Source organism: Nymphaea colorata, chromosome 6 (assembly GCF_008831285.2).
Source record: "Nymphaea colorata isolate Beijing-Zhang1983 chromosome 6, ASM883128v2, whole genome shotgun sequence".
Taxonomy (NCBI): Eukaryota; Viridiplantae; Streptophyta; class Magnoliopsida; order Nymphaeales; family Nymphaeaceae; genus Nymphaea; species Nymphaea colorata.
Genome location: NC_045143.1, coordinates 2,971,519 through 2,994,808, shown reverse-complemented (window position 1 = coordinate 2,994,808; position 23,290 = coordinate 2,971,519). Strand labels below are relative to the sequence as shown.

The 23,290-nt window shown below is 37.7% G+C and overlaps 2 protein-coding genes across 3 annotated transcripts; both read right to left on the bottom strand.

Annotated features, from left to right (window-relative positions):
• Window positions 1-9,103: 9,103 nt before the first annotated feature.
• LOC116255534 (uncharacterized) lies at window positions 9,104-10,397 on the bottom strand. Its single transcript, XM_050078142.1, has 3 exons — window positions 10,072-10,397; window positions 9,472-9,597; window positions 9,104-9,376 (listed from the first exon to the last, which is right to left on the bottom strand). The coding sequence occupies exons 1-3, from the start codon at window positions 10,344-10,346 to the stop codon at window positions 9,235-9,237; spliced, it is 543 nt and encodes a 180-aa protein (XP_049934099.1). The 5' UTR covers window positions 10,347-10,397; the 3' UTR covers window positions 9,104-9,234.
• Window positions 10,398-11,141: 744 nt separating this feature from the next.
• Window positions 11,142-20,177, bottom strand: LOC116255897 (xylan O-acetyltransferase 1-like). 2 transcript variants are annotated; one of them, XM_050078141.1, is made up of 4 exons: window positions 19,953-20,177; window positions 17,648-17,847; window positions 11,712-11,741; window positions 11,142-11,532 (listed from the first exon to the last, which is right to left on the bottom strand). In XM_050078141.1, the coding sequence occupies exons 1-4, from the start codon at window positions 20,172-20,174 to the stop codon at window positions 11,406-11,408; spliced, it is 579 nt and encodes a 192-aa protein (XP_049934098.1). In that variant the 5' UTR covers window positions 20,175-20,177; the 3' UTR covers window positions 11,142-11,405. The 2 variants fall into 2 exon arrangements, with proteins under 2 accessions (XP_049934098.1, XP_031487843.2); XM_031631983.2 differs by lacking the exons at window positions 11,142-11,532; window positions 11,712-11,741 and adding an exon at window positions 16,848-17,185.
• Window positions 20,178-23,290: the final 3,113 nt, after the last annotated feature.

The window sequence follows — 23,290 nt, the reverse complement described above, 5'->3', positions numbered from 1 at the left end:
GGATTCTAGCGATACCCTAGTTTGTGGAACAAAATTAGCAGCAAAGGTCTGTGTTAGGAATGCAGAAACGAAATTTGGAGAGGACGGGGGCTGGTTGGCTAATGTACAATGCATTGCTAGGACGCCTGCCTTTGAACTCCTATTTGCAGAGACATGGTGTTTGTATTGTCTCCCGATGTTACTTGTGCAAATCGATGATGGAGCGGGAGACTCACCTCTTCTTCCAATGCCCAACTGTCCGGCCCATCTGGCAGATGATCTTTCAGAAATATGGAAAGAGGGAGCATCGATTGGATACGCTTCCACAAGCTTTTAGGTGGTGGTTCAGCCACAAATTTCCTGACAAAGTTCTTTGCAAGTGCCGGAAGGGTAGCTTTCACATAGCCATCTGGTTCATATAGATTACGAAATGAAGCTAAACACGGCGCTAAAGAGAGACAACCAAATGTTAGAGATTCCTTTTGGTGGAGATTCAAAGAGCACATCTTACCTTCCAAGTGGCGTGCACAAAACCATAGTAAAGTCTCTTGCTGGATTAAGTCAAGGATTCGATGGGGGCAATGGAGCCTGGGTCCTGACATCTTTGCAAATATTAATAGCTGGACTGGTGAGAAACCAAGATGGTTTGTACATTTATGCGGAGGCGAAATGGCACGATTTATGCTTCGATGTACATGAATATGAATTCTGCTCAACTGTATCAAAGGCGCAGGCATTGGCGTGGACAGGATGGGAGCCATTGTTGTCAAGGCCAACAATGGGAATTAGAAGGAGGATCTTGAATCTGCAGAGCTGTCAGTCACACGGCGCACTTAGCATATTGACCACCTTTTTTTTTGTCACACGGTGCACTCTGCATATTGACCACATTTTTTTTTCTATGATGCAAGCTACACAGCACCCTATGTATCCTCAAAGGAGTTGGTGCAATAGATTAAGGAGAGAATGGTAGGTGGCTAATCTCTATTTGGAATATTTAGGAGAGTCAACCTTATGTTGCAAAAGGGGATACCTGACCTGTAAACAGAAACACTATGGAGGGGACGCTCCTCAGGGCACCGAAAGCAAGCTTTATGCCCTATGAAATAAAGGTTTGGGTGGAGGAAACCTCGCTCACTTGAAACACCATCCTTAGTATTAATTTCTCCTACATTCAGATGTGAAATTATAACAAACTCTTTGCTTGTCAAAGGAAAAACCCCTACAAAGGCATTGAAAAGAAAGAAAAAAAACATTCGGAAAACATCCATTCTTTTTAAAACTGACTAAAATGCCCCAAGAACCATTTGGTGCATATTTGTTGCATGCACTAGAGTGGTGCATGCGATTCGGTATGTTCTCCTCAAGAATTAATGGTTATATAAGAATGATGACACAAATGCATACCGGTGATTTTAAGTCTCATTTGACAAATTTCTGGCTTTTATAACATCTGGCGGGTATAGCTTAACTGATAGAGTTGAAGTTTGCTTATTGCACCCTCTCATTACAATCATGGATGATTTTGTCCTAGGCCTTGTGGGGTAGAGGTAAGGGCAGAGATAGAATTTTTTTCAGTGGTGGGTCAAATGGTCTGATAAATTTATCCGGGTATGACCACCAAACTCGAATCTAAAAAATACATTACTTACACAATTAAAAGTTTTCAATTTTTGTAATGTAATTTTTTTTTTTTTTGAATTAGTTGAGGTGGGGCCACAACCTAGGCGAAGAGAAAATGAGCACACTTTGGCTCCTCAACGGGGACATTTCTCATAGGCGGTATTCATCGAGGCCATATAAGGGAAGAGCAGGGATTTTAGTTCTTAAACTCAGGGTTTGTTTGAGAATGGCCCTAAAGCAATGAAAACCAAGAAATGCAACCTTAGAATGATGAGCACCAAAATTTAAAGTTTAAAAGTTGAGCTGTTTTAAATGTCTGAATATTATTGGCTGAAATGTGCTCTGGGTAGAAAACCAATGTGATGCTGAACTTATGATCCATCCCTATTTTGACATTAATAACGAAAACGGCAAGCTGTTTATTTTTATGGATGCAGTTATTTTAAGTTTTAAATCCTCATAAAATATTGTATATGGCCAAAGAAAAGTTTTATTCAATATCACACGCAAATCGAAGTTAACATTATTTTTCACTAAAGTTAGCAGTCTCCATCACTTCAGAGTGGGAACAAAGCAAGTTATGTGTTTGGCCCCTCACATGACATTGTAGGAAGCAGAAAATTATTAAAATTAAATAATCTTGTCGGTCGAATTCTACCAAAAGAGGGAAAAGTATCCTTCGGGTGTGTTAGCACTCAACAAGGAAATGGCCTCCAGCAAGAGTGAATGTGACCAAGTTAAAGGAAGAACAAAGGATGAGCTCGAAATGAAGAACAGTGAATGTTAGCTGATAAGCCTCGTACTAAGTTGGATTGTATCCCTTTTTCCTCCATATTAGAGCCATTGTATTCGTCTTACTGATACCGGTAAGATCGATGCAGCGTCAATATTGGTTTAATTTTATTATCAAATCAATTTAACATAATATAAATTGATAGTGATACCGGTCGATACTTAAATCATTGAATATATATATATACATAAGGAGTGGAGATGCACTAAACGAATGCTGTTCTAATTTAGCGATTCAATCGCATCGACTAAGAATATTCAAAGGTTTTTTTTTTAAAAAAATCAAATGAAAAATTGTTTAAAAAGTACAAAAAAACTTCATTTTTTTTTTTAAATACTAGAAAAAAAACATGACGTGACTTGCATGCCCTTAAATTGGTCATCGAATTGAACTGATCTGCCACTTATTCAATCCCAATCCGTCACTGAAATTTCAGTAATGGACAACATAAATTATCTTCTTTAAGTATGCGCGTAATCACCAACTCTAAATTTAGAAAATGAACGGAGAAAAAGAGAAAGTCCGGTGGTTTCAAAATCTGGCCGAATTCAGTCTGACTAAGCCGACTTCGACAACTCAAAGCTTTTATTTTCAATAGACTGCAACAGATGCCACGTGATCTTCTTTTTTTCTTAATCTAAAACAAAAGAAATGTTTTTTAGTGGTTTTTCTTTTAAAGCGTCGACTTGAAGACATGACATCGTATGACGGCGGCTGGGGACCACCCCAGCCCACTTTCCTCCGAAATCATGTGGCCGATCATATATATATAATATATGAAATGAATTGTTGTTGAAAATGCCATCGTGTACCAAACTTTTAAATTTTTGCAAAGAAACAAACATCGTCAATAAAATACTAGTCTTTATGTTGGCATGTATCTCATGACATTAGAATGTAGGTAGGTGAGCACAATCGAGACAAAAACGTCTTTTTCATCGTACCCGAAGAGACAGCTACACATTAATTAATTGGTATGTATTAGGTGTGCTTACCCTGGACAAGTGTGACTGCCTATATCATCACACTAGCGTCATACGTGTAACAAATAATATGGTAGTATCCAATCGTCATTAGTCTCGTGCATGGCTCAATTGACTTATCAAGTAAAAATTCAGACACAAATGTGAAGTAGGTGTGGGAATGGTCGTAAGCGTCAAAATTATCAAAGGCTAACAGCTCCAACCTTCGTGAAGTTTCAAAAATTATTTCATCGATAGCTTATTTTAATGTATATTCTCGTTAGGCGTAAACTTTTGTTCAGCATAAATATAAAGACTTTATTGAAGAGTGAGCCCATCCAGGTTGAGTTCCGACCCAATGTCCCAGGCAAGGACAACGCCGTGAGACGTAAAAAGGACGGCACGATCGGCCTTACATCAGCACCGTGTTGACGCAAGAGAATTAAGTTGCCCGATGCACGTATATTTATATATCTGTCAGCTGCAATTGACAGCTCAAGAAACGGTGATGTCAACTTGCCGGACTTACAACCCTCCCTTTAATTTAAAATTCCCGGTGATATTTAACCGCTACAGGAAGACGACGACGCCCACACTTCCACTTCTTCTGTTCAGCGATATTTACGTTAAGCCGCTAAGGTTTTGAACGTTGACTTAATTTGATTTAGGATTCGTAATATTCTTCTGCTGGTTGGTTTTTATATAAGAATCAAATCATGAACTACTTGTATCAATTAGTGGAGGAAATTATTTGCCGTGACACTCTTAGGGAACATTTGCTAATGATTAATTCATCTATATTAACTCAGATCTGTGGATCTGATGCGGCAAAAATTCCTTGCTAAAATTCAAAGTTCATCAAACTAACAATCATAGGTTATATCACTTAATTAGGACCCACAGTTGAAAGTCTTTATTTCACTTTTTGCATTGACAAAAGGTCTCATTTAAGGTCCAAGAGAAGAGAAGAAGGTCTGCTGCTGTTGAATCTTTGAATCTCAAATTATTATCAGGGCCTCTTAGAAAATGTTACGTCCAATGATACTGTATCAGCATGTGAGTTTGCAAAAGGGCATATCTTGAGGCTGCATCTCTAAAGGTCACAGAAGTCCAAAACTAAGACAAATTTAATTTATTAAAGAGAAGTACGGTAGCTAGCACACACACCCCACTCCTCCTCAGTTGTCTTTGAGGAACATGGCGATGGTAAGGCGTCATATTCAGCTTCCCAGAAGTTCACATGCTGCTTGAGATTTGGTTTATGGCTAAACACTTGTTTTCTAGCCCCACCTAACCCCTATCTCCTTTAGAATAGGAAGCATACATTCGGTAGTCTTGACTCAACAATACATTCGGTAGTCTTGACTCAACAAGTCTCAACCGTCATTGGCACTGCCGACTCTGCCCGACCAGAAGCTGCCTAATGCGTGGCTGGTTACTTCTCTCTCCCTCTATAAGCATGAAATACTGCGCATTCTGCTTCCCCACACCTGATCCATTGATTCATTGGCCCTCCCTTTCTCGCAACTCTCATCTTCTGCCGTTGAATCTCGCTTCTTCTTCATCTTCTTCGTCCTTTAATTTTGCCAACTTGTTGGCGGCTTCTTGCTCGAGCTGAAGTGACTCCCCGGTTCTTTCTTCAGTTTCCGAGCTCCAACGTTGGGGGAGTGAGTTTCTGAACTCCGAAGTGACGTTGATGGGATTCACCAACGGGTAACGTTTGTTGGTACCGCTCTGAACTCGCGTGAGGTTTCTTCGGGGCCCTTACAGCGGTCCTTAATTTCAGCCTTTTTCTTCTCTGCGACTGTTTACTTCTAGTGAATTTTTGTCTTTTGTCCTTTCCCTTCTCCTTCTGCTTCTCAGAGACGATGGCTGAACTACCAACATCCTCTGTTCGCTTGGGAAGTCCTTCGGGCTTCGGTGATTCGTGTTGTGTTCGTCCCTTTTCTTCTCCTCTCGTTCTCAAGGCCTCGTCCTGTTCCGTGCCGTTACTGTCGCCCGCCTTGGTGTCTCTCTGAGTGCCATTTTCCCTTTTGCCGTCAGCCTTTTATCTCTCTGTTTCTTCTTGGTCCCGTTCGTTTCCTGAAACTCTACTTTCGCGGTCGCGCTGTGCTCACTGAATACTGGAATCTTCTGGAAATTTTCCTTCTTTCTTATTTGGGCTCGAATGGAATTCATAGAGTGAGAAGGAATTCCATTGTTTTCTGAATACTGCCGGGTCTACGATGATGTCTTCTGAGAAACTTAGGTTCAGGCAAAACCTGCGCCGGCCCACCAGGCGCTGTAAAGGACCGTCTTCCATTGTTTTTTTTTTTCAATTTTATGTTTATAAAAAGTTTTGTGAATTAAGGATATTTTAATCATTAATTATACAGGGGCGTGAGTTTTTTCTTATTTTTAATTTTATAATTTTCAATAAATTCTTTTTCAATGTGAACCAAATATATTTTAGTCATCAACTATATTGATGCCAAGAAACGATGAATGTAACAAAAGGCATTTTAGTGGCACCAAATCTTTTAAAAACTTGTCAGGACTTTTTTTCCTAAACTTCCTTGCCTTTACAACAAAAAGGCCAAACTTCCTAAACTTCTTTTCAAGTTACTAATGTGCAAATATTGTTTGGAGGCCTGTATTGATGCAAGCAATGAATAAGTCGTTCTATGCCATAGAAATAGATAATAACCATGTTATGTTATTATTTTAACTGTTCAGAAGTGTTGTCCATCATGGTTTGTGTGCTGATCCAAATAAGCAGACAATGGCAACACTAATTGGTTTAGTTGGCCATTGCAAGGCCCAATTAATTGGTGCAACATGATCTGTGTGCAGTTGGTCATTTCTTGTATATGAAAGGCAGGTCAAGTAGACTATGGGCACTAAAAATTGTCCAAGTACAGACATCTTTCTTGTGTAACAGTACTGGACTTATTGTTAAACTAGAGATCTAACATTCAACGTGGGCAGTTGGCTGCTTTAATTTTCATTCAAGTTTTTGTAATTGTTTAGGCAAATTAAACCTTTAATGGGTTCTTTGTATTGTATTGGTAATATTCATTGTTGAAACCCATTTGAATTTTTACTACTTTGTGAAGAGCAAACCCAAAGTAGAATAATACTTTCTTTACTCAAATTGGCTGGACGTCTAAAGTGCATTCTATGGTGTCTTGTTCTTGGATTGCTCTTTTGAAAGAAAATCTTTAGTTTCTTATGTCTCTGAATTTTATATGTGTCGTTTTCCTTAAAATAGAGGTTTATGCTGTGTATGAAATTCTATTCTCATAAATTGGTCGTTCTCTCACAGATTTAAATCAACAGTTATGAATGTATGACGCAATCCTCCAATTTTTTAAATAAATAATTTTAAATCTTTGTTAGTATCAAATATCTATATTTGAAATTTAAAATATCAAATATGATCTCTTGGATTTTTTAAGTATGTCTTGGAGGTGAAAATGGAGAGTGTTATGCAAACAATTTAGCGTTATTATTGTTAAAGATAATGTGGTGACTTATAAGAGAACGACATCTATAAAAGCAAAGATGTAATAAAAATAATAATAACATTGTTATCAACCAGGGTGGTCATCTACCTAAATTAGCAAAAAAAAATCAAGTTTCTTGACCTTATTGTAAAGGATTGATATCTATAAAAATAAAAAAACCAACAAAAATTAGTAATTGCATCGCTATCAACAAAGAGATTCGTCGACCCTGAGTAGTAAAAAAAATCAAAGAGATATATAGAGATCATTACAAACAAAGTGTATAAATATCAAATCAAACACTACAATACTTAAGGCCAATTTAGGTCTTCGGTGGTGGAAAACCACGTTAAATCTCATGCTTTCATTACAAGACCTCTCCCAACTTTTCTTCAGCCAGAATTCCACTGGGGAGTGTCCGCTGCTCCTGACATGCAACTTTAATTGTTTATGAAGGTCTGAATCAAACCAGAGCCCTCGAGACAATCCATGGTGGCCGGAGAAGGAGAAGCAGAAAGTAGACCACAGAGAGATGGCCAGTGGAGTTCTGCCTGGTCGAGAGCTTTGGTTTGTTATGTGCTGAATGTGACACCAGAGCCCACAGGTAGGACCTTAATAAACAATTAAAGTTGCAAGCGGGCTTTTACTGATGTTAATTGTTTATTAAGAGAGATTATTTATTACTCAAGCTAATGTTGAGAAGGAGAAGGGAGCATGTATCCTTGATATCTGGGAACCGAAATGCAACATTTCCTTTCTCCATGCTTCCTCCTCCTCCTTCCGACGGTAGAGAGAGAGAGAGAGAGAGAAAATGGGGGGTACAAGGACACTTCCCTCCTTTTGTCTTGTTGTCCGATATCCAACCCTCATTTCCTTCCCTCTTTTTCTTCTCTCCCTGTTTTTCATTTTCTTTTCAAATTCGGACCGAGTCCATGTCCAAAAAAGAAAAAAAGGCCGGACGAGAACAACGACAGAAAAAGACCCAAAATCAGAGATCCAAGATCGATATGAAGGCCATCCCCTTCTCCCAACATTTGCTTAAATAGATATCTCTCCGAGTGAATGCTGGGTGCGGACGAAGGAAGCTGGGTGGCATCGTGTCGATGTCCTCATAAAAGATTCAAGCTTCAATGGATTCGAAAAGAACGGAAGGAAACAACTCCAACTACCAATGAATAATAATACCTTACAGCAACATACTTTCTGTGTAAAATGTATAAGTAGGGACATGTTTATACGTTGACCCAACTCACGAAGTAGCATGCACGTTCGGAAAAGGGTCAAGCAGACTGTTTCATGAAAACCGAAGTAGCAAAGATTAGAAAATAAATATTAAAATCTGCCTCCATTCTCGTTTTCATTAGTCTGAGCATATCCAAAATGTTTTATTAGGTAAAGATTTTTACCTTTATTAGGTAGAGTGAGTCAGCATTTCAGATCTGAGAAGATTCATGGAAATGTAGATGGAAATAATCTTGAAAAGAAGAAGAAGAAAAAAAATATAGAAAAACGGGGAAAGATAAGGCTGTCTCAGAGAGAGATCTATTTAAGCAAACGTTGGGAGAAGTGATGGCCTTTCTATGGTTCCTATATCCGATTTTGAGCCTTTTTCTGTCCGTTGTTCTCATGGGGCCCTTTTTTTTGACATAGACCCGGCCGGAATTTGAAAGGAAACTGAAAAAAAAGGGGAGAATCGAACCACAAGATAAAAGAAGGGAAGTGTTTTTGTACCCCCTTTTTTTTCTCTCTCTACCACCAGAAGGTGCAGGAGGAGGAGGAAGCAAGGAGAAGGAAGGAGATGTCGCATTTTGAGAGATCAGGGCCCCAAGATATCAGAGATACGTACTCCCTTCTCCTTCTCAACATTACCTTTAGTAATACTCTCTCTTAATTCACAAACTGTTCTTAACTTGTTGATGCTAAATTAACCGTCTAAGTAACAAATGCAGTTCAATAACGCAACAAGAAGGGAAGCAGTAAAGAAATGGAACAAGAAAGTGTGTAGTTGTTGTAAGAAAAAGATCCTTTAGATTTCACACCATGTTATCATGTATAGTTCTCATTAGTTTTGATATATCAACTTACATTCAAGAACTTAATATAGCTCTTCATGAACAGTAAACTGCAATTATGTACACATCATTTTCTCCGTCTCTCTACCAACTCTTCATGAACCTGCTTCTACGGGCAAGGAAAGCACAAACAATCGCTTCAGAACAAATCTAATCCACAAAAATTGATCATAAACAGAAGCCCATGTGTGATTTTGCTCCAAACCAAATCACATAATCGAGCCATCAAATTTCATTTTTCCTCTATTCTCTTCCATTTTCATTGACAAAGTGCGACCTCAAATTGCAAATGATCAAAAGCTTTCGGCAATTATCTCAATTCAAAAACAGATAAAAAAGAAAAAAGCAGATGAACAGGTCACGGGCCCCAGAGCAATGAGACTTTGTTTCTGAAGAGAGGAACGATGGCGCTGCTTTCGGGGGCAGGAGATGATGGATCCTCCTGATTGCTGCCGTGGAGGCCTGCGAAAACATCAGGAGAAAAACAAAAGAAGGGCATCAGTCATTCGTTCAACTCGTGTGCCTGTGCACGAGAGAGGTAAAGAGAAAGAGAATACCAGAAAAAGAAGAATTCCTGCTCGAGAAGAAGATGGGGAAACGAAGCAGTGTGAGGCAGCAGGGGAGAGTGCGTGCCCTGACGGGCAAAAAATAAAAACCCGCACAAAAGAAGGGCAACAGTCATCCTGGAAATCACAGTTTCAAAGAAATATCAAATATCTCTGTCATCTAAAAGTTTATGGGTAGGAAAACCAGGGTACAATCGCAAAACGAACAAACGGAAGCACGGAACACAAAATAAAAAAGAGAGATAGTAAAACTAACAAAATCCTCACAAAAAAAAAATTAACTTAGCATCCGGGGAAACGAATCATGAAACAAAACTTTCAAAAACTTGAGCTACCATTACAAAACAGAGAAAGAAGAAAGCAACAGCAGATGCATGAAACACAACAAAGGACCAAAATCCCTAGAAGAAATGGAGAAAGGGACCCAAACAAAAAGAATAACGAACAACAAAAAAACAAAAAGAAAAGAAAGTATTAAAATGGTGAATTTCCACTCCCCAAAACCGCAGCTGGGAGATTAAGACGATTACCAACTAAAAACTATCAAATGAAAAAACACGAGACTGAATGAGACAGAAACAGAGGATGGACCTCGGAGAAACCGATCGACTGTTTGTGGTGGAAAGTCGATCGAAATGCAAAATCTGGCGATGAAAGGAAGAACTGATGGACTGATTGCGATGACAACGAGAAGCGAGGAAGAGCGTGATGAAGAGGCGGTAGCGAAGGAGAGGAGCGCAATGGAAGAGGCGCGCGACGGAAGAAGCCCTAACGGGCAGAAAAAAAATCGTTGAAAAGGGTCCGACTTTTTTCCAGGGAGAATTGACCCTGAAATCGACTTTTGAGCAGTGGAATTTTTCCTCCATTTGATGGCGCCAGTTGAATCCGTAAAAAAAAAAAGAAAGAAATTTTCACTTGATTTTTTCGTGATTCAAGATAGAAGGGGAGAGAGGGAAAGGGTGGAAAAAGGGAGGGCCTTTGGGGCCGTTTGATGGCTTAGAAATATGGAATTGGAAATATATTTTTGAAAATATATTTTTTGAAAAAATAGAATGAGAAAAATCTTTTTGATTCCCATTTTAATTTGTGTGTGATGACTGAGAAATATATGTCTGTGTTTAATGATAAAGAAACATATTTCCAGATTTTCAAAAACATATTTTTTAGTTTGATATAAGAAACATATTTCCAGATTTTCTAGAAGAGAAAGATTGACGTAGAACATAAACAACAGTAACAAGCAAAAACATAGACCCATGTGGTCAAATTTAAACACCACATGTTGTCAAATTGCATGCACAGCTGTAGACACATAGCAACATAAATTATCTTCAAAAGCAAGGAAAAATAGATAATGTTCATACAGATCATATTCTCAATTTATACAGGATGTTGAACAAGATCATCGGTCAAGATCAGCACTTTCTATGTCATGTATGGAAGAACTACATGAATAGTGAAAGACACCTTCATGATAATCAAGGTGCAATGCCCGTGCATATATATGACAAGAGACCTGAACCCCAAAATGAATCCAGGAAAATATCTTGCAAAGAAACTTGTCCATCACCATTTTTCTTTTCCTCCTCCTTAAATGCCACTCCTTCAAAAGACTGGACTCATTTCTCCCAATTATGCAGCTTAGTGCCTCCATTGTGTTATTCCAGGACAAAAATTCCTACTGAGTGTACTATTTCACAACATGCGTCATTACTATACCAAATTTTTGACGAAAGGTTATCAACGTTAGCTACATTCAACAACACATAAGTCATTTGAACTCCCAAGTGCAAAAAACAAAGCAAATGATTCTTCTCCTTGTGACATGCCACAAGCAAGCAATACCAGAAATACAGAATTCTTTATGATGCACTTTGTAACATTAATTTAGACAAGGATAACACACAATGTTGCAATAATCCAACTTATTCAGATAACCATTTTACGAAGCATACCTTACAATAATCAAACTTGGCAGCAAAATCTACCCTGACTACAAAAACCTCTTCAAAACCGGTATAGTTTTGTTTGTCCATGCAATTAAGCATCCATCTGGCCTCATCCCGAAGTTGGAAAATGGTTGCAAACATTTCATCATGAAATTGAGCAAAAAGAGGAAAAAAGGGGGAAAACTAAGATCATCGAAAAACAAATACCTCCAACAAGGGACTCCTGGTCATTCTGAATGCAAGGTTAAAACCAAATGGATCACACAATGAAAAACTAAATACCTGCATATACTTCCTCTGTTCCTCACAATTCTGAAAGCAAGAGTTCCATAACAAAGAAAAAGAATTCAGCATGTAAGTAAAGGTAGCTGTCAGAATGGAATTTTTAAAAGTTTAGTTACAGATACAGTAATTTGAAGGTAGCTGCCAAAGAACCCAAAATTGTAAGCTACAAGACGTAACAGATTACATGAAACACTTGAATAAGGATGAATTGACACATATATGTCATAAATCTCACGATATATACAACATGGAAATAAAGAAAGAGAAAAGAAGCCTAATAGATAATAATCAAACAAGAGAAAGGCAAAAGTCCAAAAAGTTTGCAAATGAATTGGAGGATGCACAAATCTAAGAAGTCCAAAGTCACCCGAAATATCTCGATTGGCTTCATAGACTGCTTGACACGAGCCCACCAAGATCTGTTGTAAGGTATGCTAGTATAACAGACAACAGGAAACCATTCAAGCAGCCATGGCTATATATGGAACTTCTATTTCTAACCCAAATATGCAATTGTCAAGTTAAAAGTTTGGAAGTAAAGGTCATTGGAGAAAAAAAAAATAAATAGCATATCTATTCTGAAGTATTATTTGTCATGAAAAATTTTAAATTTCATCAGTGTCATTATGCAATGCGAACCACCTAGGTTGTCATCCTGATTAAATAAAATGACATAAAAGGGAAGAAGCTGAGGAAAACAGTCAGAAAGTAAATTCAATTGACTATGAAAGCAGCTCGAAAGCAAACATAAATGACATAACAATAACTTTAGATAACGGACTAATGCCTGGCTCAAGTCCTTCCACCCAAGAAAAGTATCTTTGGCAAAATCTGCATCTCTATCCAAAAACATGTTTTCCAAAAGTTGGTGCTCATCTGATCAAAGGCAGGCAATTGGCCTGGTGTAAAACGAGATGCTTTCCTTCTTTATCTGCTAAGGCTAATCCTTTAACTGAAAGCCTCAAATACTCAATCTGATGGTATTCCAGAAGCAAAAGATACAACTAAAATTGGTTGCCTTCTTTAGACATCAATAACTCATGAAAGTGAGAAAATGATAACGAAAAAAAATGAGGGGAAGGGGCATTTACGAGTATCCTTCATTCTTGAGCTCCCTCACCACATTAAGGAGACCCTTCTCCTTGTTCGACTTCAATGCCGACCTCAACACAGAAGCCACTGCACAAATGAGAGAGGAAGAGATGGAAGACATGTTCTTCAGCAAGGGCAAGGGAGAGGGCGAGAGAGACGACGAGGTGAGGCAGCAGGAGGTTGAGCAAGGGAGAGAGAGTCGACCAGGGGAGGTGGCAATGGTAGGAGGAGGAGGAAAGATTCGAGCAAGCCCTAACAGGGAAAAAAAAACCAGATAAATATTTCCACATCTCTCGGTGGAAACATCTTTCCCGAAACATTTTTCCGAAATCGCGTCCAACGGTCTTTTTTTTCCACGTTTGATGGGAAGAAAAAATTTTAAATATTTGAATTTCTTTCCCTTCGCTGCAGGGTTTTTCCTGCCCATGGAGGGAAGGAAGAGAGAGGGGGTTAGCTCATCATAGTAGTGTATGTAAATCATAATAGTGTATGTAAGAAGAGGAATAGTGACTGACACTTTTTTTCATTTTTCCCTTATCCCTCTTTTTCTTAATAATTGTCAATCGCGATCCAAGCGAGGTGGTAGAGATTTTCCTTCTTTTTCTGTTCTCTTCTCCACACACTGCCTGGCTTGGATTGCGATCGACAAATATAATGAAAAAGAAGGGAAAGGAAAAAACAAAAAAAAGTGTCAGTCACTATTCCCCTTCTTACATACACTATTATGATTTACGTACACTACTATGATGTGCTAACCCCCTCTCTCTTCCCTCCCTCCCCCAAAGGCCCTCCCTTTTTCCAATCTTTCCCTCTCTCCTAAAAATTGATGGAGCGAAAATTTCATTCCCCCACTCAAAAGTCGATTTCAAGGTCAATTCTCCCTGGAAAGAAGTTGCACTCTCGCCTGCTGCCTCACGCTGCTTCGTTTACCCATCTTCTTCTGGAGCAGGAATTCATCTTCTTGTGGTATTCTCTTTCTCTCTAGTCAGGTCTTTTTTGTCTGTTGTTCTAGTCAGGTCTTTTTTTCCAAGGCATGGACCCGGCCCGAATTAGAAAGAAAAATGGAAAAAAGGGGGAGAAGAAAAAGAGGGAAGGAAAAGAGGGTTCGAGATTGGACCACAAGATAAAAGGAGTGAAGTGTTCTTGTACACCCCATTTCTCCTTGTCAACATTAGCTTCAATAATACTCTCTCTTAATAAACAATTAACATCAGTAAAAGCCCGCTTGCAACTTTAATTGTTTATTAAGGTCCCACCAGCGGGCTTTGGTGTCGCATTCAGCACAAAACAAACCCAAGCTCTCAACCAGGAAGAACTCCATTGGCCATCTCTCTGTGGTTTTCTTTCTTCCCTTCTAGGGCCACCGTGGATCGTCTCGAGATTTCTGGTTTGATTCAGACCTTAATAAACAATTAAAGTTGCAAGCTAGGAGCAGCGGGCACTCCCCAGTAGAGTTCTGCTTGAAGAAAAGTTGGGAGAGGTCTTGTAATGAAAGCATGAGATTTAACGTGGTTTTCCACCACCGAAGGCCACCATTGGCTTTAAGCATCGTAGTGTTTGATTTGATATTTATACTCTCTGTTTGCAATGATCTCTAGATATCTCTTTGATTTTTTTTACTATTCAGGGTCGCCGAATCTCTTTGTTGATAGCGATGCAATTATTATTTTTATTGGTTTCTTTATTTTTATAGATATCATTCCCTTACAATAAGGTTAATAAACTTGATTTCTTTTGCAAATTCAGGTGGATGACCACTCTCATTGATAATAATGTTATTATTATTTTTATTACATCTTTGCTTTTATAGATGTCGTTCTCTTATAAGTCACCACATTATCTTTAAAAATAATAACGTTTTTTTTTATTGAGAAGATTTTTTTTTTATAACGCTAAATCATTTGCATAACACTCTCGTTTTTCATCCCCAAGACATACTTGAAAAATCTAAGAGACCATATTTAATATTTTAAATTTCAAATATTGATATTCGATTACTAACAAGGATTTAAAATTATTTATTTAAAAATTCGAGAATTACGTCATATATTCATAATTGTTGATTTAAATCAGTGGGAGAACGTTCAATTTATGGGAATAGAAATTCACACATGGAAAAGCCTCTATTTTAAGGGAAACAACACATATAGAATTCTCATAAAGGTTTTCTTTCAAAGGTGTAATCAAAGAACAAGACACCACAGAATGCACATCAAACTTCCGGCCAGTCTGAGTAAAAAAGTCTACTTTGGGTTTGCTCTTCTCAAAGTATTAAAGCTTCAAATGGGTTTCAACAATGCATATTACCAATACAATGCGAGGAACCCATTAAAGGTTCAATTTGCCTAAACAATTACAGAAAGTTCAATGAAAATTAAAGCAGCCAACAACCCACTTCCCCCAGCCAAGCCCAAAATTTAAACTCAAACTCTATCCAAGTGTATAATGGATGCCAACGTCCACACATGCATGGTTCGATATTTTAAACATATCTAGCACCTAGTTCCTTTGGTTCACGTCTTTCGTCATCGGACATTAAGAGTGTGTTTGACACTTAACCATAGATTTCAATTCCAAAGCTCATCTCGCTAAGATCTCTTTCGAAAAAAAGACTCAATTTTACTATTATGTGAAAAAAGAGATTTGTTTCCCAGGCAGTTATGGCAAAAACATCGGATTTGAGGTTGAATGGGATTAGATCTGTCCTTAAATTCATGAATCTGAGATTCTAATGATCTCAAATCCGAGGTTACCAAGCGCTGCATAAAGGACTTCACTTATTGTCAAACAAAAAAGTTTTTGTTCATCAGACAAACAACATGCATGTAGTACACAAATAGTATACAAAATAGAAACAATGAAGCACTTTATCTCTTATTAATTTGACCTAACCTACATGGAGAAGCCCAATAATGTTTTTTGAATTTCCATATCAGAATACATGGAATTCGATTGCCTTTGTGTTCACAAACTGACTGGCATGTTGAGTGTTATGATTAAAAATAAGATCCTACAGCATTGGTGCCTTGACTTGAACAAACACAGCAAATTTAATACTCGTTCAGTCAAATCAAGTGTGCCACTCTTAATTGCATCCTCCTGCAAACTTATACCGATGCGAGTCAACTTGATGCAAAATAACTTCAAATGCCAATTAGTTTAGCCTAAGTGCGATATTAGGCAATGAAATTAATAAAGTTGAGATTAATGGTATGTTAATTGAAATTGAACACTTAATGGTGTTGGCAATGGCTGAAGACTCAACTTAGCTCAAACCTAGTGATGGTCTTGATCAATCTAGGAAACTCAGGTGGCCAGTCCATTTCTACCAAGTTCATAGCACGTAGTGGGGTATGTGGTGGCCTACTATGTGTAGTAGTCACCGGGTTTGTGTTGGTGAACTTTGTTGAGGTTGGTTGGATAGGTTTATCTGGTTGGGGATTTAAATTGTTACTTCATCCAGTTTTTCTTCTAGCCTATGTACTTCCGAGTTGTTCATGTTTGCATGTTGCTCTTGGAGACATATTAAGTGCTTAGAGGACATTTGTTTGTACTTGATCTAAAATCCTCAGGATTTAATAACCGTCAACTTAAAATCAGACGTTCCTTTTTCTGATCTTAAATCTGACATTTTCTCAACGCAAAAAAAAAAAGTGAAGGATTTCAGGATCCAACCTAAGATCCTTAGTTTCATGAGTTATCAGTTTTACCATAGATGGATTCACCCAATGCAATTGGTTTATAAAGGAACCGGTTAGGTGTCAAACACCTATAAATCTATTGTCAATTGTAAAATGTATTTTCTTCATATTAAACTTTTATCACATCTTACAGCCATTTATATGGGTTTGGTTATCAAGATCGCTAGCTGTTCTAAAAAGCGAACTGGTTGACCAATGGTGTGAGCACCTGCTTTCACATGCGGTGTTAGAGGGATACATAATATATATACCTGCTTTCACATGAGGTGTGTGTATATATATATATATATATATGTGTGTGTGTGTGTATTACATTTTGAATAAATGACAAATTTACATGTGAAAAATATGGTCATCTCTTTGTTCTTATGGGTCACGTCACATACTCTCATGTCATTTCCTAACGTGTGCAATGCACTTTAATCACTTTTTGTGATAAGTAGTGCAACCGGTTAAATCTTTGAAAGTGCTACACGCCCTTATAGATGTTCTTTCTGGTACTCGGACTGGGTCGTCAGGTTCACGAAGAACACTGGAACCTTCATCGAAGAGGTCACGTTCATCGCCAGCACTAAGAATTGCCGGTCCATTCCCACCTCCAAGAGTGAGATGTTCTTCGGGATCGGCGTGGTTTCCAGCACGCACTTGATTCCATTCGGGTTGAACCAGTCGATGCTCCTACAACATCCAGCATATTATTACGGGGAAAAGTTGCTGGCAATGCTGGCCGAGCCCCTTCTACCGGGCCAAGCTTCTTTGCAAATTATTTCTCAAGAATATGTTATGTTTTGGCGACAAAAACAGTTCGTTACCATTTATTCTAAAGTTAGTGAATTTTTGTAAAACATTGTAATAAAATATTTTATGAGTCTGCTTCATTCTTTAAAACAAATTTATGAAACCATCGAGAGTAAAAAATTGAGCGCTTAGGCCTCCAACACTTTTTAGCTTATTTGATTTGGCTCAGCACCCTTTCATATGCCACCGATCTATCGATCTGGTCGTATCCGTGGAGCCATTCTCAAACGACCCTCTTCAGCCGTTTCCGGCGAGAATGAGATCAGTAAGAGGAAACAAATATGAGTCACCCCCACCAATTCCCTTCCTCATGAACTTCAATCCAAAAGAATAATAACTTACAGAACTTTCATCTTGAATGTGTTCATCCACCAGATATATGTATTGAAGATCAAAACGTCAACTCCCCTCCAATTTTCTGCGTGTTTGGCGATCGATTCAGGCATTATAATCCGATTCAATATGCTGTGCATCTTTGGGTCGTCGGAGTTGGATTCCACCAAGAAAGGCGCCCAGTAGAACTCCACTGTTGCGTTATATTCCTGGATAACAAGATCAGCGGCATAATGATCAGATAATACATATATATAATAACGAGCTATGCCCAGTAATGTACTGAATAGTGCCAAAGCAACTTAGTTTCGAAGATTCTTTTTTGCATTAAATCGGTTACAGCAACCTCTATTGACTCTATGGCTACGAAGTAGGTCGTTCTTCTAATTGAATGCCCACAGTACCATGCATTCAGTGAGGGAAGTAATTGAATCATTCAATAGTTAGAGATGTTAATTCCCATGTAAGTTAATTAGTTTGAAAATTAGTCTGACCCATCCATTAGAGCTTGAATAATGACCAAGGGACCCAGATTCTCAGCACCAATTCATCGTTTCTTGAAGATTTTTTGTTTTCCAGCTACACAATCATTCATACCCCTATTAAAATTCCAATACAAAAGTAAAAATAGGTACAAATTAGTAACTATATGAGTCCTTAAACAAAAAAAAAAAATCAAAATGCTTGTGTTTCTTTTAAGGGGTGTAGCATAATTGGTTCAGTGAGGGATGATAGCATGTCCCGATCAAATCATTAAAGGTGGGGTGCACTTTGTCGAGTTGACAATATTATTATTCCAACTATCAATTTCTTCCACAATGATATTTATATTTCCTAGTACCGTCATGAGGCCATTTCATTCTTTTAACTGGCTGATGAAGAATTTGTGAGACCACTCAAGGGTAGTTGACCTGCCCCAACTATTTTAACTTGTTTAACTATTGGTACCCATTTGTGTAGGGGGCATTTGGTAAAAAAAAAAAAAACTCTTTCCAATGCAGTGCTGAATGTCTCATTTTAGAACACATACATTAAATACCATGATGAAAGAAAACATTTTTGTGGTAGTCGAAGTTCACCTTGGTCACAAAATAAGAAGCCCGATTGCAAAAGCTTTTAATGATATCAATTGTCCTTAGCTAAAGAGAAATCCCCACCACAAACACTATGAAAGCAACATTTATTTTTATAGGCCTGCTTACATCTACAAGGTAGATGAAATGTTAAAAACTTCTTACATTATTGTTTTACTAGGAAATTACACATTCTAATGATGAAATTGAGCTCGACCACTAAATTTTATCATGACAAAAAACCATGAAAAAGTACAGCAAAAGGAAAAACAAAAAGAAATAAGTCAAGTATGTAAGATCTCTTAACATTTTAAGAACAATAGTTGTAACGTGTCAAAATTTGGGATCTGAAGGTTGGTCCTTTACATTGGAAAGAGCGACTTGGTGGATCCGTGGACCATAGAAATCACATCGATATGATGGTATTTCGTGAAGCTAAGGTAAGTTGAGGACGTCCAAGAAGTAACTGGAACCGATCTGACCCGAGCTAAGAACCCACACTGGACTCATGCTCAGGTTGGTCTTGACTCTGGAGCTGAGCTTTACGTCCTTGGATTGCGGTATCCGCAGGTTGATCAAGTTGGGTTCTATAATGACATGGTAATAACATAAAAATCAAGTTCATTCACGAGCTCTAGCCACTTATTAGAAAAGAGAGTTGATGTATGACGTGACGAAGAGACAATCTCCGCCTTGTTTTGTGAGTGCGATTTCAGTTGCATATGTCAAATTTCAGTTACAACTATAGGCTCTTCAGGGTGGGGGTTTCAGATAAAATATATCTTTCTCTCTCTCTCTAAAGCCCTATAATTCCATCTCCATTTTCTCCTCGTCACTCTTTTTCTCTTCATCTACGCACGTTTCTCTCTCTCTCTGCGGAGAAGAAGAAGAAGAAGAAGAAGAAGAAGACGCGAGGGAGAAAGAATAAGGAATAATGGGTTCATCCCTTCCGCCAAAAGAATCGAATCTCTTCAAGCTCATTTGTGCAACAAAAATAAAAAATGACAGAAGTGGGTAGTCACCTTTTATGTATAATTTCAAATATCATGTCGTTTAGAAGTTTAAAATCATCTGCTGTACGAAAGTTGGCTTCTTTATTTGTGTCTTGTAATCATCATGAACATGCGTAAGCAAGTACACAAATGGGTACCAGAAGTTAAACAAGTTAAAATAGTTGGGGCAGGTCAACTATCCTTGAGTGGTCTCACCATGAACAATAAACAATAAAAAGTGAACGTTACCTCTGCTCTGAACACGTTCAGGGATCCATTTAAGGTCAAGCTCCTCTTGCCGGAGGGTATGACGGGTTGGACGAAGCAAAGCATTGATTCCCATTGATTTCTATTGATCGAATCCCTCACAAACATGAGCCGCGTGGTCAGGTTGTTGCTCCTGAGCGGGATATGCTTCATGGATACTCCGTCAGGGCTGGAGAAACTGCCTTTCCTTCTTGACAGATGCATGGATATAATCCGTCCAGCAGCCGAATTGGAAGAACACAATAGGCCGCAATAATATACTTGAGGGGGAAGAAGAATTAGTTGACGGGTTTGGTGTGGCTGTCGAATTCTTGGAGAGGGAGAAAGATGATTTGACCTGCGAGCTGCTTTCCGCTCTGTTTTTTCCTGCCGTCTAATTTACTCACCGACTGAAAAAAATCATTAGAGAGGAACAAATTGCAAGAGTACGTAGAATAGAAGATTTCATGTCCACCAAACGGAAGGTAGGAAAGAAAAACTTTCGATACTAATATTAGTCCGTGCTCTGCACAATCCCGTGAAAGAAATCAACTTACGCTTGAAGGCGTAATTTTCTTGATGCTCTTGTTCCAAATTTCAACAAGACCAAACTAAAGAGTTTGGTCAAAGTGATAGTATGTCATGTCTCATGTATCTTCATACGGCACGTCGAAATTGTCATATATCTCCACATGCTGGATTTCTTCTTTAATTTATGAATTGAAAAATAATATAAATATTTTAAATTAATTTAGAAATTAAAATAATAAATATAAAACTAATATGCATTTAATACATAAAAGTATTATCTAAACTGGCACCCATAAAAAATCTCACAGGTGCACATAAAAATAATGAACATGAAAGTGGCCTCCGAGTTTTAATACCTACACACAATATCTTACGTTTGAAAATTTGTGGGAAAGTTAAAGTATTGTTTTTTAAGCGTTATTACAAGTTTCATTCCAATTGAATCACAAGGGATATGTTCTCATTCAAAAGTAGAGGTAGGCACGGGGTTGGGTTACCTGATATTTCCGTAAAATTGGGTGCCGTTGGGTTTTGTGTTTTTGTCCCACTCAACTTAGTAACTTGCTTTTTAATATGATTTTAATTGAATATATATATATATATATATATATATATATAATTATGTATAATTTGTTATAATTAAGTATATTTATGTATTAAATTACATTAAAATATATATTTTTTCATTCTAATTAAAGTGGGTGGGCCAGAGTTGTGACAGTCACAGTCAGGTTAAGCCCAATTTACGGTCATGAGCTAGGATCAGCCCAATGCCCACCTCTAATTCTACCAGTCCTTTAAGCTATCTAGTAGGAGTTGTCGATTGCTGTTTTTTTTATGTTTTACTCAAAATATCTATTCAAGTAACCACCTGTTTTTTCATGCAAATTCAAAAGCCAGCTCCATATTTCTAGATTTCCTCATACAGGAAACATTTTGTTAAAAAATAGTTAAGCGAGGGCGGGCCTTCATATTTCTACATTTCCTCATACAATAAGCACTTTGTTAAAACATATTTAAACGAGGGCCTAGCCTAAGTCTCTAATATTTACTTTTGTGAAAATTTAACTGACTGTAAACATAGCTAAAATGAGAGAGGGGTTCACGTTTGGAGGGGAGCGTACGTGGTGGCCTTCACAGTTTTCAGGTGCTTTTGTAGGGAAAAAATGTTTCATTTATTTTCTTTTGTTCATTTTTTTAAAGAAATCATCATTTATTTTTAGGCAAGTTCGTGACATTTATTGAGTGTTCCACCTACAAACAATTCCTGTCCCCAAAATTTTAATGAGCATTTTGCACCCGGTCATCTACCCTAAAACGAGCGTCAACCAAGACATTATATTCAAGGAGTGAGATGCTACCTACAAAACCCTTAGCTTTTCTTATTGTCTATCTCATCTCTATTCAAGTGCATCTCTTCTGTTTTTTTCAGCTTCTTTTATACCTTAAGTAGCCACGGGGATAATATTCTCATGTGGGTTTTGATAGAAATCGACACTCTTGTTATCAAATGGTGGACTCCTTGAAGGTTGATTTCTGAAATGGTTCTTCTCTGTTTCTCCTGTTTATTTTAATACATGAAGACTTTTATATGGATTTGTGACTTCTGGAAGGTTCCTTTGGCACCCTTGTTTAGTCGAATATATGAAAATTCTTTTCCCTGGGTATCTGTGCTTTTGGTTTGCGTTTTTCTTTCCCATTATTTACCTCGCCTTACGATCTTTGAAACGCTTGCTTCTTCTTTTTTATGATTTACCTTTTTCAGCTGATGGAAATTCAGATTTAGTTGCTGCTCTCCGACAAGGATGATATTGAGTAGATGATGAACTAATTTACTCTGCATTTTAAGGTGAAACGGTTTATGCAATTAGTTCTACCTTCCTAGACTATGTTGCATTGATGTTATTACCATCATGTGCGCACCAAGAAGAGACACTTCGGTTGAGAGTTTCTATTAAGAGTTGTTGCTCTCTCTGTTTCACGCAGTATTGTATGTATCATACGATATAGAGCCGTATCGTACGATACATATCGTATCATTTGTGATTTACGATACGATACACCCTCCGTATCGTAAATGAGGGTGTACCATCCCTATAATGCATGTACCGTACGATACAGGGCCCGTATCGTACGATACGGTGTTATTTCAAAAAAAGGGGCCCGACGTCTCCTTTTTAAGGGTTTTTTTCATAAGAACGTAGCTGTTCTTCATTTCTAACATCAAGATTGTGCGTCCAAGGAGGGAGATCATCAATTTTAAATCATTGTTAGTAATTAAATATCCATATTTGAAATTTAAAATATCAAATATGATCTCTTGGATTTTTCAAGTATGTCTTAGAGATGAAAATGGAGAGTGTTATGCAAATGCTTTAGCGTTATAAAAAAAATTTTCTCAATAAAAGAAACGTTATTATCGTTAAGGATAATGTGGTGACTTATAAGAGAACGACATTTATAAAAGCAAGGATCTAATAAAAATGATAATAACATTGTTATCAACTGGCGTGATCATCCACCTGAATTTACAAAAAATCAAGTTTCTTGACCTTATTGTAAAGTGAGAGTATAAATATCAAATCTAACAATATTGATGTTACGCAGACCATTTTTGCTCAACAAAAGAAATATTATTGTCGATGATAATATTGCAACCTGTACGAAAATGATATCTATAAAAGTAAAAAAACCAACAAAAGTAATAATTGTGCCGCTATCAGCAAAAAATTCGTAGACCCGAAGTTGTAAAAAAAAAATCAAAGATATGCCTAAAGATTATTGCAAACAAAGAGTACAAATACCAAATC